At 37.0% G+C, this 21,464-nt stretch overlaps 1 protein-coding gene across 1 annotated transcript in view; it reads right to left on the bottom strand.

Moving 5' to 3' along the window:
- Positions 1-6,982: 6,982 nt before the first annotated feature.
- LOC146167557 (A disintegrin and metalloproteinase with thrombospondin motifs 7-like) overlaps positions 6,983-21,464 on the bottom strand; it is a 52,409-nt gene continuing 37,927 nt past the window's right edge. Inside the window, exons 18-28 of the mRNA XM_083391742.1 lie at positions 18,437-18,550; positions 17,964-18,105; positions 17,461-17,587; positions 16,620-16,839; positions 15,619-16,190; positions 13,936-14,491; positions 13,083-13,232; positions 12,411-12,584; positions 11,726-11,872; positions 9,320-9,470; positions 6,983-8,050 (exon numbers count right to left, since the gene is read on the bottom strand). Of these exons, the coding sequence (XP_083247868.1) occupies positions 7,899-8,050; positions 9,320-9,470; positions 11,726-11,872; positions 12,411-12,584; positions 13,083-13,232; positions 13,936-14,491; positions 15,619-16,190; positions 16,620-16,839; positions 17,461-17,587; positions 17,964-18,105; positions 18,437-18,550 (2,505 nt within the window). The 3' untranslated portion in view covers positions 6,983-7,898. The remainder of the gene's footprint in view (positions 8,051-9,319; positions 9,471-11,725; positions 11,873-12,410; positions 12,585-13,082; positions 13,233-13,935; positions 14,492-15,618; positions 16,191-16,619; positions 16,840-17,460; positions 17,588-17,963; positions 18,106-18,436; positions 18,551-21,464) is intronic.

Raw genomic sequence — 21,464 nt, 5'->3', positions numbered from 1 at the left:
GTTCAATGCTACCCAACAAATTTTAGTGCTATTGTACAATGTACATGTTCTCCAAACAACACGAAAAACATTACGTTTGCACATTTCAGTTTTATATTCATTGCTTGTTTGACTATTGTAATGACGTAATTGGAATCGGTTAAGACGGCCGGCATTTCGCCTAAAATGTTTGGGTATGGGTTGTCGATTACATATTGTGAGACAATGGCTCTCAACCTCATAAGTGGTATCCCCTTCTATGGACCCTCACTTTGAGCCCAACAAAAAATGCTTCACATAAATCACAAAAGTTATAATTAAAACCACAATTGAAATTTAACTGGCTATAATTAAATTAAATAGGCAAGTACCCCTCCCTAAAGACTTCGAAAGACGAACCAATTTCGAGAAAAAAAAAAAAAAAAAAACAATTTAAAAATAAAGAACCAAACTTTAAATCAACCTATTTACAAAAACAACAAAAATCGCGACTCTTAAATGTTTCCCGACGACGCGGTCAGGGCTGACGGCTGCGGTGTACCTACTGGTTGTTCAGCCTTCCCGCGTCGGCAAAGCACGATCCTTCGCCACGACACGAACGTGAGGAGCACGCACAGCAGGTCAACCACCACGTTGACGTCGAACACCAGCTCGTAGACGTGGCCGTGAGACGCTTAGCGATTCGCCGGATCTTTGCCGCGTTTCTGCCGCGAAGCTGGAAACGAAGCGGCCGCAGGAACCGGAAGATCATGGCCGCTAGTGAGAGCAGCACTACCGCGAAAACGAGGTACAGAGGCCAGACGACGGGTGATTGGTGCCGGTCGACGCAGTCTCGCCGCGAACTAGTATAAGTGGATAGTAGGTGTCCACCACAAAACAAACGACATCGCCGGTCGCGGCGAAGACCAGCGTCAGCCACTTGAACCGTCGCATCCACGGGCTAAGCGTATGTATCCGAGCGACGTTTGCGTAGAGCCGATTTAGGCGGAACCAGAGCGCCAGGTAGTAACTGAGGTAGAAGCACGAGTAGAAAACAGCCGACAAGTCGAGGACGATATCGCACACTGGTGAATCTTCAACCCCGTAGCCAACGTTGAAGGACAACTGACTGCTGACCAGTCGGAGCCAGGCGAAGGCGGCGGCGGCAAGGCCGCTGATCAGCACTGGCGACAAGACGTTTCCAGGTTTCCTTTTGTCATTAGCTCGCTGCCATTTATGGCGTCGGATTTCGTGCACAGCAAAGGCAATCCCTATCCAGGTTACACATACGATGGCGATGCCGCCTACCGCCGCCGCCGCCATTCTGGTTGCTTAAAACGGGAGAAGTTACCACTGGTGTGGTATAGAAGGTTACCACTGGTGTCGTTTAGTTGGTTGCCGCTGATTTCACTTAGATGTGTCTTTGTTTCGTCCGCAGCTTGCATTTCGTTAAATTTTCAGATTTTTGTTAAATGTTTAGAAAAAAACTTATACAGGCCACCTGCGAAAGGTAAACGAAAGTTAGCTACTATACAGGTAATAACCCAGTGCCGCAGAATTTAGGTTTGGTTAATGGTACTCGATACTGTGGTTTATTCAAAGTTTTTGTATTAGTTTGGGGAACCTTAGTTCTAACAGCTGACAATGCAATCCAACCTATAATCCTAAAACTGTTTGTTAACTATGTTCGTTATTTGCAAAGTGCCTATAGATAAATCGTAATTTCCGTGGACTTTTTAAATTTCACTGTTTTTTATAAATATTATTACAAATGGCTTTTCAAATATTTTAAATATTGCCCACTTAATCAGTATTGATTAACTGTCTTATAAACAATATGACCTAATAAGTTTTTTAAACTGTTTCTCAAATTATAGCCTTGACTATCACGTTACTTAAAATCGCATCTTAATAAAGTCTTACTAATGTTTGAATCTCTACCGCCATTATCTGTCGATCAATTTTTGGTGGTTTGTATTTATACAGTTCACAGTGCATTTTGCAAATCAACTCTCTTGTTTTGCACTATTTCTATATAGTAACTAAGCAGAAATATAGATTAGAAATCAATGACAATCAAATGACTTATGCTAAAGTTTTTCATATCATACTTGAATATGCCAGTTATATTAATCATACTTGACTTTGTAGTTGTTCTTTTTTTGCACGTGATAAAATGATGCGTACTGGATGTACACTCGGACAACTAATACAAAATATAGTTTTCTAATTCAATAAACTAAAGCAAAATGCGGCTATTTATAAATCTAACCTATAATAATATGTGAATTGCTTGGGTGCTCTAATTCTAGCTTTTATTCTAATTCGGATTTCCGTCTTAAATTTAGCACAATAATATTGATATTCACATTCTTACGAGAATAAGTTGCGATTTAAACTAAATTAATTGTGAAACATTAAATTTAATTCTTGTTTTAATTCTATTTCATATTCTAAGTAATTTTAATTCTAATTTTGTTAAAGAAAACGTAATTAAACGAATTACAAAATATTTTGGAAAAAAATGAAATGCTCTATTGAGTCTAGTTAAATGAAACAAATTTTTTTTTTCGGGACATATCTTGTTGTTGCTTGAATTATATGGGCCAAAGATTATTTTCGGGACACGCCTTGTCTAGCCGTTATATTTTTTGGTTTGGTATATGGTTTGCTTTGATATTTTTCAGACCGATTTTTGTCCTGAGCTTTATAGAAAAAGTTTACATCGTAGATTTTTCACATTTTTAGGTATGTTGGTGCATATAATAGGTTTAGGAGTCTGCGGCCCTAAGGGCCACTGATTTGGGGAATAAAAGGCATCACGCTGCGTGTCACTTCTCCCTGGAGATAAGCAGCAAGACACCAGGCATTAAATGCTTATATAATAGCATGGTAGGCAAAAAGATTTGCCGTGTGAACATCAGTAACAGTTCTCGTAATTGCTAGGGATAACGTTTGACTTTACTTCTCGAACAAGACGTTAATTGAACGGTGCAAAAGTCGCTAAATTTGTGACACTCACCAAGGCTAGTTTTTACCCAAACGTAGACGCGCTGCACAGTTACATGGGAATATGCGGCCTCTCGTTAAAGGGCCTGTACGACCTTCAGCCCATCGACCCTTCCCTTAACGTAACGCAGAGCCCGGATTAAGAGCGGCTCAACCCTCGATCGTTGCACGCACGCAGGCACCGTGGTCCATACTTTTGCGATTGGCCTGGGAGCCGTCGGGTTTCTTGGCTCTACAAGGCCTATCTCAGGAACGCGTCTTCTTGTATTTCGGTCCGCTCGCCACGACGGTAATTCTCAACCCCATTTTTCTTCTTCAGTTGGTCCGTACGCCCGGTAATATGTCCGCCAAAAAGGGAGTGGGAAGACTCGTGACACGAGCCTTGTTGTAATAATAAAATGCTTATAAATGTTAGGCTTTTTCCTTTTCCATCTCTAAGGTGATTTTTTAGAGAATTTTTGTGAATATTGTTATATTTTTTTTGTTTGACTCTTTTTTGAGTAGTTTTTGCTTCTCCGTATAGATGCTCTTGGTATCCCTGCCTTTATAAACATTATATTATAACTTGTAGTTATTCTAACTGAAAAACTGAGCTTTATATGGGACATTAAATCCGAATTTTGCGTTAATAGTTTAATTATGATAGTCTAATACTACTTTAAACTTCGTGGCCTGTGGTTATTGCTGTTCATATAGGCCTACACCTTTCATTGAAGTCGGTCCGTATAACTCCTTAAGTTTGAAAGCGATAAAAACTAGACAGGGTGTGCGGTTTTTGTATATTTTGCTAGGGGGTTATAGCGCGGTTCTACTATATTATACCAGGGGGGGGGGGGTATAGCGCAGTTCCACTATACTTTACCAGGGTGTTATTCCTTGGTTATTCTATATTCTTTCAACGGGTCTTATTTGTCAGTGTCCATATACTCCCAATGTTGTGCTTCCAGTTTCGGTGCTTTAGCAGGCAAAAGCGGATGTGGCCCGAAGTTGCGTGTTATAGGTTGGACATGGTGCACTTTTACAAGATAGATTGCCAGTGGTCTTAATATAAATTTTGCTGCGAAGCAAACCTATAACTTGTCTTTATAATTAATAAATATTTGACAATTTTTTCTTGCACCCCTATACGCCTCTAATTGGGGACAAAAGTCAATAGTGTGACGTAATCGATTTAGTTCTTTACAGCTATCTACTCTAATCTAGCGGCAGAAAACCTTCAATATAGAATTTGGTCATATCGCTTGCTTTATTCTGGCCGCGAGCGGCTGGCTCCCTGCTATGCTTATTTTGTCCAGCGCGGGCAACATTCATCGTGCAAAGTGTCTCGTATCAGTGAAACTAAGCGCGTGCGACTTGCCTTTTAGAAAGAGGTTTCTCTTAGCAAATTAACTCATTGCTTTTACAAAACAACATATTTTACCGACGCAAGTTTAAATGAAAAATCTGCCAGGCACTGTACACCACTCTGTTTGCAATTTTTATTCCATCAAAAAATCACTTTAATTTCTATATTTTTGGTTAAATATTTTCCCCCATGGGTTAATTATTTTGAGTTGAAGGTCAAAATTTTGCTGTGAAGCAACCTATAATTTGTCTTTAAAATTGAAAACTGTTTTACAATGTTTTCTTTAGTTTTTTAGACACCTCTAAACACAAAAACGGCCGAATTTTAATTTTGCCCCCCTAAAATACTCCCCTTTTTTCAAGAGGTAAAATGTTTTTTTTAACATCAGCTTTAAATGGTTCTCTAACATTTGTGAAATTCTAGTGTAAATATATCAATGAAATTTCCTAAAGTGTTGTGCATTTTGACCCCCCCGGATAAACAGTTCAGGGGCAAGGTTTAAAATTTTGTTACTTAGCATTGTGTATGTCATGTATCCATCATCCATAAATATATCAGATTTTTTTTACATTTGTTTTATCTATGAAAAGTGCCTAAAACCAAAATTAGCAAAAAATGACAGTTTTGCCCCCCTAAAAACCAACCATTAGAACCTAGGCAAATTTTTTTTATATTAGAAACAACTTTGAGGGTATTTAACAGTTGTGAAAATTTCATGTTCCAACTATGTTTTTTTCCTTGTCAAAAGTGAGCCATAAAAAATTGACTGAAAAAAAAAAAATAAAATAAATAATTCAGACAAAAACAACATGTGTCCTAAAAAAAATTTTTTTTTCGGGCCACATAATTAGTTAACAATGTTTGGTAGAGAGAGGTAGTGATGCGATGAGAAATTATTCCTGGGGTAAGTATTTCTACCAATAAACCGTGAGCGGAAAAGGCGATAAAAAAATATTTATCGCCAATAAATGTCCTTCGGCAGGTTAATGACATTTATTTACATCCCCAGTTAAAATACCAATTAGTATTACTGCAGGATTTAACTACGGTTGTGTGCAATATTTACAATATACATAGCTCAGCTAAAGTAGGTTTGTATTAGTTAGAAAGAAACGGCTTGGCCATCATTTCTGTCCTTTTGTTTGTGACAGTTTGCTTAAAAATAAGAAATACGGCTTACGGTATCTGGCTATAGTTGTCCATCAGTAGCCTAGCCGCCTAACGCAACAATACGGAACTTTAAAACATATAAGTTTTAATAAGAACGCACTTTTTGGCATCATGCATCACTTAAACTGGTAACGTGTTAAATATGGGCCCTTATATTTTTTTATGGAACCCTTACAAACAAATACTTGATTTCCATACTCCATGGAATTTTGAACGATAGTCATCGCAGTTCCATTCTTTTGATACATTCATAAAAAGCTTGCCAATTTATTCCATAACAAAAGCACTACGAAGGATGTACGATTGTACGTGTATGCTGAATTTTCTTTAAGCGAGTTGATATATGAGCGCACTAAAAACAAAACTTAAACATTTAGCGATTCAGAAACGAGAAAAAAAAGCACCGACGAAAATAGCGAAAAAAGCACCGTTGACACTTGGAAAGAAGTGAGATATATGTGTTATGCTGCTTCGATCACTTATAACTAGGGTGATTATTTTTTACTTGTCAGAAAATGTCAAAATTTGTCAAAAATTAAAAAAAAAATTAAAACAAAAATTAAAAAAATTAAAAAAAAAACTATAGTCAGCTTTTGAAATTCGTCATTCAGTTGTTTTGAAATTTATCGTTCAATGTCATCAAAAAAAATTTAGCTTTGATTTATGTTCAAAGTCATTATAGCCGTATTATATCTTTATTAAGAGCAATATACGGCATAAAAAACGAGTGATTAACGACGCCTAGGTTATTTAAATCAATGTATTTCTAACACGTCAAAATTTTGTCAAAATAAATTATTTTTAGGTCAAAATTTGTCAAAATTTTAGTTTTTCAGATCAAAATTTCCTATTTTTTAGGTAAAAAATAATCTCCCTATTTATAACCGATAAAATATGCATTCGCAAAACTGTACAATACATCTATGCTGACGTGCACGGAGTACGATTTAAATTACTAAAACGCGTAATCGGAATAACAGTTGTGTTTTCATTATGGTTGAAAATTCTAAAAAACGTTTAATGTCGACATCATTATATTTGAACTGAAACAGTTTTTACAGAAGTCGTTACTTCGTAAGTTGATAGTCAAGCAAGCGTATTCGTTTATTCGGCTTTGCTGTTTTGGTCAGAATGCAATAAACTGAAGTTGACATCGTTAATTTGGATCTATGACTCAGGAAGTGAAATAAAAAACAATAAGGAAACTTCACAGCCAGCGAACTGAAGCACGTTGAAAATTGACAACAGTTATGAAAGGTTATTCAATTTTACTTTCTGTCATGGTGAATTTGGAGCTTTTTAAATGACACTCAATATAAACTTTAACACTATTTTTACTATCAGCATATTGTTGTTTAACTTCACGTTAATGATCTATCTCTGCAAAATGCTAAGACGGAAAAGGCATTGGAAAATTTTGCTATAAAACGATAAGCAAAGCATTTCAGATTGCATGGGTCGTTCTAACCAAAAAACGATGTCATGCCATGTTTCAGTGTTTAATAAATTTATTTTCAGTGATGAGATTTAACCGATTAGTACTAGATCATTCTTTTTTAACCTGGGGTAAATTTGCTCGTTTTTGAGGGGTAAATCCAAGGAGAAGTATTTCAGCTCTAAATATTGTTGTTACGTTTTTTTGAACAAACTGATGCGAAGCGGCTTTTCTGCATATCAAATATAAAGAACGAAACCGACTTCACGTGTTGAATTTCATATTCGTTTTGCATTATGGGCTACTTTAACAGACATTGAACAACTCGTTGTCAAAAAACAAGGGCAGCCGTCGATCTGAATATAACTGATGCAATTTGTTACTTTTATTTTTTTTAATAAATGAGCACCACTTTATATATTGGGGGTAAATGAGATTTTTATCTTTTTTAAAAGGGTAAAACATACAAAAAAGGTTAACAACCACTGTACTAGATCGTGGGAGTCGGTTCCTTTCAGAGTTCACGTAATTATCCTAAATCAATTACTTTATTTAGGTCTACAAGTTGATTTCCAGTTAGGTTTTTTTTACCTAAAGTTTTTTTACCTAACGAACCAATCTGCAAGCAGTAATTACCTAAATAGTGGTATTCTAATACCCTTATAAAGAAAAAGTTGGCTTTCAAAAATGAGTAGACAAGCCAACCGGTTCTTAACTATGGCGGCCCACTACTGATAACACCCATGTGTCAAATAGTTTTGTTAGGCAAGAAGATCAAACCTTCAGCCACAAAATATAATCCTTATTCATATAATAATACCTATAGTAATACGCAGACAAATCACAGAAGCAAACGAAAAAATATAAACGTAAATAAAACGGTGCCACAGTTTTACCGTTTTGGGGCAATAAACGTTGCCCTTTGCAAGATGGTTCAAAACAAACAATTTAAACCTATTTTAAATTTCGTCACAAAAACGATCACGAAATCTTATCTTTTCTTCGAACGCTCGTAAATGTTGTGCAAGTAGCACAACATTGAATCGCAAGCGACGGTTGAACGCACTTTCCCCATTTCTTTAGGACTTTGCAAAACATTGTTTTCAATCGATCACCAGTGCATGCGCTAAAATCTGTGCATAAAATGTGAAGAGTACATTTCAAATATTTTCTTTGAATATTGATTCAAGCCAATAGCAACAACACTAAGTAGTGGTTAAAAACTTGAAAATACTCATTTTAAATATATATTTAGGTGAAAACAATCGTGTCATTTCAAAAATATTGCTCAAGCCCTTTTCAAATAGTACTACTAAAATTTAAAATATATATAAAAAATCCAATTAAAACTTTATAAAATCTTAGGATACTACTAAACTTTAAAAATATATTTAAAAAAATCCAATTAAGACTTAGTAAAATCGGTGGATATCGAATGTTTATCAAACATAACCTAAATAGCCCTGTCCTTTCAAATAAATAACAACGACTTTGAAAGAAGTAAATCAAGTCCGTTATTTTAGCCCCTTGTCGCTATAACTCTGGTCTTGGAAGATGGAAAAGGCCTTTCAGCGTTCGACCACTTACAATGCGGCGATTCTACCTAATGTAAAAGCTTACCAAAGTAGGGGTTTGCACCCTGCAGTAGGTTGCGATAAGCCTTACTGTTTTATCTTTACGAATCGTAGTTTTTTCTGAATTTTAAACGGCATTTGTTAATACTAATGTAATTCGCAACTAAAAGTTATAATTCCCAACTAAATTGTACATTATTATTTCAACAAATGTGTGCCGAAACTGGCATATAAATATTTTCATTTTATCACAGTCAAACTTTAATCGTAGTAGAAATTTGCAATATTTTTTGAAGGTAGCAGATGAAAAAGTTTGGGAAGCCCTGGGTTTTTGCATCGCAATAGTAACGTGCTTGGAGATTTGGACTTAAGTTAACTACGCCGAGAACCACTGTTGTAATGACTTAAATCAATAAGCCAATGACTTGACTTAAGTACACTTAAGTCGCTGCATGACTTTTACACTTAAGTCGCTGCATGACTTTACTTAAGCCTTTCGGACAAATAAATTGGGTTGAAATGAAATGTTTTCTTTAAGTATTTTTTTTAGGATTAAGCTATTTAACCAAATTTTTGCACATAAAACAATTTGCTTGCTATATGTTGCGTTTTCTTTTTTGTAGTTCAGTTATTGTTTATAATCGTACCACTTTAAAAATTCGAATAGTTTAGCACTGGGACTTGACTTGCGCAACTGATGACTTGTACTGGAACTTGACTTTTTTTTATTCAAATAGACTTGACTTGGACTTAAGTTTTTTACAAATGACTTGACTGGGACTTAAGACATTTCAAAATGACTTGTTTATAACACTGCCGAGAACCCACCGAAATCCGTTACGCGACATCTTCCCAAGTTGCACTTCTGCAGTGTCCGAGGTTTCATCGAGTTGCTACACTTATTGCTCAGCTTGCCCGAAGCCGTTTCCACGCATTCGGCCGCGCGCTGCTGCAGGCCAGTGCCGCAGTTGACAGAACACTGCAACATTAAGGTAAAGCGTGCAAACCGTCACGATTTTAGCTTTCGCTGTGACTCAGCGAATCGTGTTTCTACAGGTGAACAGTCCAGTCGCCTACAACCACTTCAAAAAGTGTCAGAATCCCCTTTTGTATCAATGTTATTGCAACTTTCAAATATATTGACGAAATTTGCAAATGCGGTAAAAATTGACCCACTTTGATTAATTATCGAAATAATTTTTTTGGACTATAGTAAGGGTAAGCAATGAGTTGTTCAGGCGTTTTTTATACAGGTTTTGTTAGTCCGGATCTCCTTGATGAGTTATGTGATTTCTTTGCAAATATTTTTCAAGTAACAAAAACATTTTAATTAACTGTCAGGAGATCTTTTACGTGAGTGATCCATTTTCCAAGCGGCACAAACATGCAAACGAGCGCTGCTATCAAACACAACAAGCTGTTCTGTTACGAAAGCTATAGCCTACAATTATTAGGTTTAATAAGGACGAACAGTTTTGGCTACAAATCACATCAAAACCGATCAAGCTGAATTAGGCGTGCACTTTTACTCTTGATTGCATGCGACAATCTCGGAAACTATGCGACCAGCCAAGCCAATAAACGTATAATATTAAAGGGTGTAGTTCAAGTTAAAAAAACACAAGACTTAGTAAATTACATGTTAGCGAACACTTAACACGATGATGAAGCAGCGAAGCTACAAAATGAGTGATTAAACTTCTGGATTAATTCAGTAGTTTTCTACTTTAGCGGCTTTCGATAAGCTGAAATTTTCTAAAAATTCCGCGGTCTGATTAATTATTATCAGTCAATTTTCCAATCTGTACTGTTTGTTATAACTTTTTTTGTTTATTTTATTTGCAAGCAAAAAGCAATCCATTGTGACAAAGCAGCACGAAACGATGTGAAAAGTGAAGTGTGACAACATACAAATTTCCTGTGACATGCAACACTTGTAAAACAATGTCGTCTCCATAGCTACTTTGCTGTTTGTAGCTAAACCAATTTCCGGCCACATGTTTGATGTTGAACATGTCGCTGTTAATTGAATTGGTCCTGAGCTTGCATTCAGCAAATTCGCTACGGAGACGACGCACTATATTTACAATCGTGTATGATTCGACAAATCGTGCATCAAAAGCAAGCAAATCATTAAAATTCCAGGGTAATTTGAGCAAGCATTTCGTTTAGCGCCCATTAAATAAAAAACACAAAAGTTATTTTGCTTATTTCAGAAAAGCATTTAAGTGGAAACTTTTGGCACAAATTTACTTTCTTTTTTGGTACGTTGTCAAACTGACAAATATGCTGATTAGCAATGAATATATTTACATTGCGTTAAAAAAGGGTAAATATTCCTGTATAGGGTATAGAATCGATAACAAAATCCAATTAGATGTTGATAAACATGTTTTAACATTAGAACCACGGCTTTGTCAAAGTTAATACAATATCTCGCATAGGTTTTGCTCTTCATTTTATTCTAAAAAGATTACATACCCCTGCGTTTTCACAAAAAAAGATTTGCTAGTGAAACATGCAGTGTGAATTACTTTTAAGCAGCACAAATAAGTTAGCGTTTTCGTACTAACAAGGTGTGAAAGCGAATTAAATATGCTGTGGTACGTATGGTAAAATGGCTGATTTATGAAAAGTGAAATATCGGTATGCTGATCTAAAGGCTTAAACAATTACAATCAGTAACACAATCGAGTTAGTAAAAAACGGATAAACACATCGTAAGTTAAACTAGATATACAGCTTTTGCGGTAAACGCAATCGACATTGTGTCATAGGTTTCACAGATCATTTTTGTATCCCTTTGATTTATGCATTGCACATTATTTTTGGGGGATATGCAAATTATATATTAATAGGTGGTCAAAATATAGAAACCTGGTGCAAAATATATCGACAGATTTCAAGTCAACGTTTGGCATTCAATAAAAAACATGAGGCTCGTAGTTTTCGTATAAAAGTGGCATTCTTGTTTTAAGTAACCTAAAAATACATTTAAAACACAGCAAAAACAGCAAAAAAAAATTAATAGGTTTGAGACAAAGACTCGCAATATTTTCGATTTGAAAGAAATTACCAAAGCCAAATTGGTATAAATAAACCATTTTTTTCGGAATCGTGGCCGACAAGCTGACCTAACGATGGTTTACTAACGACGTGTAAAAACACTTTTATACCGAAGTGTGGGTTTCAATAAGTAAAAAAAACGACCAAAAAAGTATTTGAAATTTATACCCGTTCCCATGCCGTGGTTCTCCATTCGACGCAAACGCGCATTGTGCACTGCTGAATGACCGCGGGTCGGGCGGCGGGGTCGCACATGCCCTCCTTGGAACACGCGATGCGCCGTCTTTGTGAACCGGGCCCGCATGTCGCGTTGCACTGCAGAGCAAATTGAAACCATGGTATATAGCAAATGAATTGTAGAGCAACGTTAAGTCAAGAAATCAGTTCGTTTTTACTAAAACCAAAAAATAGGTTAAAGTTGTTTCAAGTTTAAAGTTTCAATTTTTCTCCCCATCCACGATCAATACAAAATAGTGTAGTACATAACGTCACTGGATGAGGAAAAGGAAGAGCCTTAAACCACAAGTGGAGTTACAAAGAGAGTGGCCCAATTAATATTTTTTTTAGTTTTTCATATGGATTCCTGCTTTCGTGGAGAGCAACAAACATTAGGTGGTCTCATGAAAACTAGATCACAAAGGAAATATATGTTTGAAATAGATATAGGTGTTTGTGTGTCTGGTGTGTATTATTTGTAAATATATGTACATTTATGATGATACTCTTTGGACTTATTTTTCATTTTAATTCACACAGACATTTCTGCCAAACTAAAATTGGTAATCGATTGCCAAAAATGGTCGTTTTTATTGTTTGAAATTTAGAACAGGGGAATGCATCAGACGCCTCTTACCCTGCTCCATCTTGACGTTTTCCAAGGCATACAACGCTTCATGTCGCATGTCGCGTTAATCGCTCGCAATCGCGGCACGGTCTTGCAGTGGTACGGACGAAGGAGGTCGTTGGTGAGCGAGTTGCGGCACTGGATTTTGCGAAACTTCAGGCCGCGTCCACAGAGGCGGGAACACTGAGGTTTGGTGTAGTATACGTTTTTAGAAACACCAGAACACCAGTAAAAGCATTAAAATAGCGGGGATATGTTGTTTACTACTCGAAATTACCTTAAGTTACGGGTACGTTTTTGTACCGGTTATAACACAGACTCAAGAGATTAAGCAATTGTTATTAAGAACTTAAAATTACTACACAACATTTTAGCAAAAAGCTAATTAGTTGATGTGCGGTGGCAAGTTGATTCAAAATTGATACCGGTGGACCAGCGGGAAGCGATATTTGATAAGACGAATCGACATTTTTTAGAAAATTGGACAAACCGAATCCTGTTTACAAGAAGCTGGGAACGTTATTTACTTATCAGCTGGAGGGCGAAAAGTTAATCAACTGGTAACCAGCAAGCAGGGAACTTGATAAAAATCCCAGGCTGTAGAACTAAACAGCCTACATATTTTTAACAATGTCAAAATATTTGGTTTGGAGAAGCACAACCAGAAAAACATCGGCGTACCTTAGTCCAGCCGCCGTACTTCCACAACGAGCACGGCTTAAGGTTGCACCTCTGGGCGGGGGCTGGCTTGGTTTTGTTGTCGCACCTGTCAGGTCCTCCGCTGCAAACAACGTTACGGATGCGGGCGCCTTCACCACAGCTTGTTGAGCACTGAATGTTCAAAAATCATGAATATTCAACTAGAAATTTTCTAATTATTGACACAGTTTTATTGATTTTAGAGTATACAAAAGTGTAGACCAAAAGGTTCAAGGGTTTAGTTTTTTCGGTAAAACGCTTACCAAGTTTGCCATTTTTGAGAAAGGTTTTTTTGCTTATAACCTTTTCTACCGAACAAATGCGCAGTACTAACAATTTTGAAGGTTTTATGAATAAAATTTAAATATTACTTACACCTTTTAAATGCTAGCGTATCTGTGAACGATAGAATATCTCAGTGGTACTGATAGTACTAATCGGTTAAAACAAATATTGCTTTCCGGATCCCCCGAAATCTCGACAAATCAGCGTCAATCTTTTAAGGACAATTGAGAATGCAATTTTAAATGAGAAATTGCGATTTTTTTCAAATTACACGATTTTTAATCAAATAATCCAACAAATACGTGTTCGGGATGATAATCATCAACTTGGGCAAGTAAGTGTATCTTGGTTCACTACTACAACACTTGTTAATAAAATTTCGGTGCAGTCAAGAAAAGTTTCAGACGTTGTCTTGCTGTAATTTATGCGTAATAAATGTAAGGCACTCACCGAAAGCTTTTTTATAATTCGTCAGGTAAAAAAGGGAACTAAATTGTTTAATATCAGTTAACTATACATTTATCAAAAACTTTGACAGAACACAGCCCACCTGTCCCCAGTAGCCGCTCAGCCAACGTGGTTTGGGTGTCACCGGGCTTGGTTCGCCGATGGTCGATGTCGTTGATGTGGTAGTCGTAGTAGTTATTGGTTTTGTGGTTTGAGTTTCCACGTCAGTTGTTGATGCGCCGGACGAAGTGCCGAAAGTGTTGTCGTCGTCTGACGAATTTATCGCCAACGTGGTCACAGTGAAAGTCGGGATTGTCTTAGAAACGTTGAAGCTCAGTTGATCTCCGCTCCCGGAACCCGACGTGGAGGAGTTGCCAGGCGATTTTCGCCCGCTTTTGATTCCGCCCGGGAACAAAAATGTCCGCACATCAAACAGGTTGCCGCCATGTTGTGTCCGAGGATTTTTTAACAGCTTGTTAGAAACAAGGCGTTGATTCGTGGGTTTTCCGCCGGCATCTGTTGACCCCTCGATGTCGAAACTGGCAGCAGGTGAATGGAGTGGGTTAAACACGTAGTTGGAAGTGATGTTGGGTGGGTGGGAATGACTAGGAATGTCAAACATCGGATCTCGTCGAAGGATAGCAGCCTGGGTAGGTTTTCTGGAACAACATGTATCGTTTAAATCAGCGGTTCTTCACCGGGGGGCGCCAAGCAATTCTTAGGGGGGTGCGAGCTCTATTACATTATTCATTTTATGTAGCAATTTTATTGGTTTCGTTTGTGTTGGGCACCACTCCTACAGCTGTACAACCTCTGTTTTTTGACAAACATTGAAACTGCAAAAAATTTCGCACTCCGCTCGAATCTTCAGTTTTCTACTTTTATTGACTTTTTTAACACAAGGTCTATTTGAATGCAACTGCATGTTTTCATATCATGGAAAGTATAACGGCCCTATTTAAATACAATTTTTCGAACCCCCTTTCGAACTATTTTTTATCCATACTTTACAAATGATAACAGCCTAGCAACAGGGGGACTCGAAGTTTTTTGCGCTAATCTATAGTGTTTTTGCAATATTGCCGTTGTAATGTGTGTCATCATATCTTATGAATCACGATAAGGCAATGTTTTCATTTTGCCCTTGGCATTTTCATTTTTGCGCTCGACATCACAGGAAAAAAGGTCAAGAACCACTGGTTTAAATCCTAAACAATTTTCTGAAAGGACATCGTTTGAATTTTGAATATTGAGAAAATAAAAGTTGACTAATAGATATAACTCGTATAACTCTACATAAAGGGGGAAAATGACTCAAATGATAGATAGCCGCCAACACATTTGCCTATATACTGAATGTGTATAAGTACTAAAGTTATAAATTGTCTCGCACACTGTTCTCTGACCAAAGAGAAGTCTAGTAGGTTAATGTCTGACAGATATATTGTAAAATTGAAGTGTATAACATTTGGATGATGGTAAGTGGGAACAAAAGAAAAGCAACGCACGTCGAGATGTTGTGTGTGTCAAACAACAACAATAAATTTGTACTAACTTAACTTTTAAATATTAGGCCCCTAAAGTATTACCTACCCAACTATATGTCTTTCAATCATTCTGTACATTGGGTAAATCCACAGCTGTTTTGATTTAAACTTAAAGCTATTTTTGGCCAGCATTAGAAATAAGCGTTTAAGAACCTTACCTTTTGTAAAAATACAAAAGTGCCAAAAGTCAATTCACACCTAAGACTACAAACAGCTCTATTGCGATCGTTTGAACATACCTGGTCGGTACGGCGCAAGGATTGCCCTGGCAAACTTCGGTCGCGTGAGGTCGACGTTCCACGTCACAATCACCATCTTCCACGACGTCATAATGGAGGTTTTCGAGCATTTTCTTGCCCCACTTTCTTGCCTTTCCCCTCTTCTTGACGATGTGGACCTTGTTCATGGTAAGATGCTCAACGTCCGAGTTGAGCATCACTGAGGAGTAAACTTCCTCCTCGGTTAGATGTTGGTCTTCCTTAGGAGGTACTTTGTGTTTTTTATGAGGAGAAGAATGGCTCTGATTTTTAGATGGATGATTGCTTTGGATTTCTTCGTTTAGATGATCTGCTCTGTTATCCTCTTGGTTTAAAGGTGAACCTCCTTCTTGTTCCTTAACGCCAGGCGCTCCACCTTTTTTCTTTGATGTAGGATCCTTTGTTTTCTTGCGGGAGCCCACGCGGCCCACGTCCAGGAAGTCGTCGACCGGGGTGTCCACCGTATTCTTCGAGAGAATGACGTCATTGATGACGTATGTGACACACTGGACAGTGCGATTTCGTGAACCGGTTGCGTTGCATGGCGCGGAGCACTAAAAATTGAGTTTATCACCGTTTGTGGTTTATTAATACATATTTAAATTTAGTTTATACACATTTAATAGAACATCGAAGTTCTGTCTACTGCAAGGCTAAGTAGTTTGCCGTCAAACATTGTTCAGTTTTTGAAAACGGTAATCTTGGAGTCTGCTCCCGATAAGATGAAATAAGTAGATAAACCTATATACTATATTACCACAAAGGCAACCAAGTGATACTTAAATAACAAAACGTTGGGTCGGTCGAAAAATAACAAACGAAAAACAAAATATAATTCAACAATACACAAACGTTTGGTTGCTTTCCATAATTCAAAACTATTGTATTTCAATTGGCCCTAAATGGTGTATAGGAATTTCGTTCTTCGTCACAAAATTAGCAGAATAACAATTTAAATAATTTTTCAAAGGGTTTGCACTCACGTTGCTCCATTTCCCTGCCCTCCACATCGGACAGGGTTGTCGGCTAGCGGCCGGACACAACTTGACCCGTTTGGGCTTGGGCAGCTTGCGGCACGACCTTCCCTTAAGCACCACTTGCTCTACGTTGCTCAGGCTCCGTATGCATACCACGGTGCGGCGACGCCGGCCTATCTTTGCGCCGCAGCTGATGGAACATGGCTGCCAAGGACCTTCCAGCCATCTGCGCGACAAGTAGATTGACATTGGCTACATGCAACGCTTCGTGGTTGAAAATGAGTTTTGAAACGTTTTTGGTTTAAGGTTCAAAAACCTCCTTGATATATTTAACCAACATTGTTAATTTGCAAACGTTTCGAATGCAACACGGTAATCATTATTCGCAGTTCAACACTCATCAACAGGACCGACGATGATTGATGCAACACAGTGTGAATTAACGGAAAATTATGCAGAGACATTGAACAGTCTGAATATTTACAATGGCCATTGATATATTTTTGGAAAGAAATATTATGTACGAAAATCAGCAGCCAGTAAAGAACGACTAGTTTATTCTCCTGTATGAAAATATCTTTAAACTAAATAGCTCGGACAAAAAGCGTTATTGTGTATTAAAATGCTTTGTTTGGGAAACCTTTTTAGTAAAATGAAGATATAGTCCGTCAAATAGCCTAGCAGTAGTATATATTTTTTTACAATTTCGTGGAAGCCTACAACGTTGTAGTCGGTACTACGTGCTACGCGTAGTAATCCAGGATCGCCAAGTGTTTGTCTAGTTTACAGTGTCAATTAAAACTTGTACAAACGCAAAATCCATAGATTGAATCGTTGCACAACTCACTCGGCTGGGCAGGGCTGGTGATGACAAGCTCTCCTGCGGTCATCGGGCCGCTTTGTTGCGTCACAGAAATCCTCGTCGACAGTACCAGCCTTCTTTTCGATGCAGATCGCCATCGACATTTGAACGCCTTAATTGGTAAATTACAAAGTATACAAATCGTTATATATCAGTATGAAAAAATATGGCAAATAAAGACGAATTCTTGTGATAATAGTTGTAGTAAAACTCTCACTTTAATTGCAGTTGGTAAAATTAATGCTTTTTGCTCATAAAAGCAAATATTATTAGTTCAAACGGACAAAAGGACAAACAGATTTAGGTGCGTTGAAACGACCATTTTAAGGCATTATATAGCAGCAATCAAACCGATACTGGTGAAACACCACATACGTCATAGAATGTTCAGGGCATTGAATTTATTTCTTAAATATTGAAAAAATGTATAAACAAAACTACAAGCATTGCGTGAATGTAGGCTACTTTAAACATCGACTTGGCCTTACCTTTGCCACATGACCTTGAGCATGACCCCCACTCTTGCATCATCCACCGGAAGTTGGGTTCCTCCTCGGCGAACACGGAAGTGACGTTGTGCGGCATGACGTAGGTGATTTCGATTCCCGGGTTTGGTTCGACGAAAAGTACCTGGGCAAAGCGAAAACTAGTGAATAAAAAATTGTTAAACTCGTAAATATGACTTTTAATTAAAATCTTAGTTATAGAAAGAACATAAAGGAGAAATACGTGTTGATAATACCAGATAACATTATCACATAGCTGTTTTTTGAAATATTTTGCATTTCTTAGTATTTTGAAAAAAGAAAATGATAGATCGTAAATCCAGAAATAAGGTAGGCCTTACACAATTTCTTGATGGCAAACCATTAAATAAGTGCTAAAAGTTTGTTTTTGCTGAGCAAATTTAACGTTGTTTCTTGTTTTACTCAAACTCTTTGGTAAACTTACGAAAACTTACCATAACCTCGATGTCAAAAGTAATTGGACCCTCTGCAGTAATGTTGTCCAAAATCTGGTTCATCCGTTCGTATTTAAAAGTGGTTCCAGCCAAAGTCAGCTTCGAATCCCAATACTACAATAAACAAATTTGTTTCAAAAAAATTTGGTGTCTTCCTTTTTTATTTTTGTGAATATTCATCCAATATAATTGTATTTTATGTATGCCGGTGGTTTACCTAAAAGATCTAATTAGTACATTGACAACAACTTCAAGGTCTAGAAGTCAGACATTTTGGTGTTTGGGAGCCCTAATTGTTGAGATCTTTAGGAACTACAGTAGTGTCTCAGAAAAAAAGTAACAGCAAAAAAGACAAAAAAGCGGGAAAATGCAATGAATATCATAAAATAATAGCAAAAAGGAACAATTTTGGGCATTTTAAGTGTCCTTTGAAAGCATAGTAGACAGACCGAATATGTACTTGTTTACAACCTTCAGCTGCCTCTATCTATAACCAAAACTTGCAAACTAGTTTTAATACAACTTTGAACGAACCGTAGCCGAATTCTTTTAAATGGCTTGAAACAAAATCGTTTTGAACCGAATTTTATAAATTACTTTTAACCAAAACCGAACCAGAGACCAAAATATAATTTAAACAGTTTGCTCCCTAGTATATAAATACATACAGAACTTTTTACTTGAACTAACATTAACGGTTAATACTTTAGCAGGACTCAACAAACATCCTTGTTACGTCACCATGCTACATTTGGTTACAATTGAACGATTTATTGAATTTAGAAAATTTTTATTTGAGATTTATGAGATTGTAGAGAGAGGAAGCAAAATTAAGAGCTGTTGAAAAAGTGATTATTATCATCATATTGAAAGCGATTTTGTTAATTCTGCTGCGATTTGGTGGCATTTTGTTCGAGATAATGAATACACAGGTAAGGAAGTATCTTCTGAAGAAGGAGAAAAGAATCTGTGCTGATCATGGCTACAAGATGACCGATAAATACTTGGGAGGCGGAGCTACGGGAAGAGTGTTTTTGGCCCAACCAACTGAGCGAAAAATTAGATCCACAGAGAAGCTGAACTTGGTTAGGAAAGAAGATGAAAAACTCCAGGTTCGCAAATATTTGTTGTCTAGCTTTTAAAACATAACAGTCAACACTTAAGTTTCATTTATAGATTGTGGTAAAACTAAACAACGATGTAAACACCAAAAACGCTTGCAACTTTCATTATTACTTTGTAAAATCTCGTTCAACGCGGTTATATTCTTTATTAATTAATGTGTTGCGAATTTCAAGATAGTTTGTTTCTTCATTTCCATTTTTTGATACTTTCGCTTTTGTTGCCATGATAATAATCACGTGACCCAGTTTGCCGTTTTGCCTCAAATTGTATTTTGACTTTTATGACGTAATATACATACTTGGCTAATGTATTTTCCTTGAGCATGTATTAGTTCTTAGCATTTATAATGTTAGTAAATGCATTAATCATTCTATAATGAAAAAAATAACTCTTTAACTTTTCGCATTTTGTATACCTCATGATTGTTTTATAGAATAACTTTATTTAACAGGATATTATTAATTGATGATCATGTGTTACACGGTTCTACTCAGATATATTTTGTCAGGTCGCAATAAAGATCTATTATGCGGATGTTGGAGCCAATAGCATTGGAGGTTTTGCCACATACTTACCCGCTGAAATAGGAAACTGCAATAAGTGTTTTGGTGTTCCTAACATTGTAAGTGAAACGAAATTTGTTTTTACTTTTCCGTAATAACATTTTGGTATTTTTTGGCATTTAATTCCAGGTAATGTTGCTGGACATATTCGTGTCATGCAAGCGAATATTTCTTGTTTTTGAACACGCGGCCAAGGGCGATTTGACCAAAACTTTATTAGACCATATTTCCACCAAACAACTGGGAGAACAATACATGGAAGAGGACCTGGCTCGTCATTACTTTAGGGAAATCGCCAAAGGTGTCCAGCAACTGCACAGGAGAAATATCGCACACAGGTTAACTTAAATTGCCACTTTTTATATTAGTATTGCCAATTATATGATTTGGTAAGATACTATCTTCTTGCAGGGATTTAAAACCGGACAACATTCTGGTAACAGGTGACGGGCAAATAAAACTGTGCGATCTCGGTTTTTCGATTGCTGGCTGCGATAAAAATAAAAACAGCCGAAGCTTCGTCACTTCTTCTCCTTGTGGCACACCCGGCTTCGCGGCACCCGAGATTTTCGATAGTCGCAAACATCCGTACGATCCATTGAAAGCTGATGTGTGGAGCATGTACGTATATCGTTTGTAGCTTTGCCCGTCAAGATTTTTTATCTACTTTGACAAACATTCAAAACAAAGTAAAGTAATATTCTTATAATTGGCAAAAAATCGAAAAGTGAGCTTTTGGCCCAAAAATGTTCAAGTTATTAGGTTAGTTTTGTTTTGTTTTGCAGGGGAGTGATTCTTTTTCTGCTTACAAACGGACGTTATCCGTTCAAGGGTAAAACATCGCAAGACATTCAAAAAGAAATTTTGATATCAGAAGGCGAACCATTGCCTTTTCGGGAAGGCCTTTCTTCTGGTAATTATATTGCATGTAAAGCATACTGTAAGTGGAAGTTAACCTGTTGGTAAATTTTTATTAAATATTTAAATCAGAATGTAAGGAGTTGATCAGTCGTATGCTAACGACTCCAAAAAAGAGGCCAACAGTTCACAAAATTGTAGGGGATCAGTGGTTGGTGCAATACAAAGTGCAGGTAAAATTTTATTTCTGTTTTGTAACAAAAATCAAAAGACAATTTCAAGTTTTAAACCAAGTTTATTGTTTTAGGAATCACCTCCAAGTACGAAACATCTGCGAAATATCGCTGATAATTTGGGTAAGTGTTGTGGGATTCGAAATAAGCTAATGTGATCTATATGATTGCAAGTTTTCTTTTATGTTTTCTCAGTTTACCGATTTCAAGCGACGTACGTGCGAAACTACCTCTACCAACGTAAAAGGC

The sequence above is a fragment of the Ascidiella aspersa genome, chromosome 1, assembly GCF_963924565.1.
Source record: "Ascidiella aspersa chromosome 1, kaAscAspe10.2, whole genome shotgun sequence".
Taxonomy (NCBI): Eukaryota; Metazoa; Chordata; class Ascidiacea; order Phlebobranchia; family Ascidiidae; genus Ascidiella; species Ascidiella aspersa.
The sequence above is the reverse complement of the archived record's forward strand: the minus strand, read 5'-3'. Positions and strand labels throughout refer to the sequence as shown.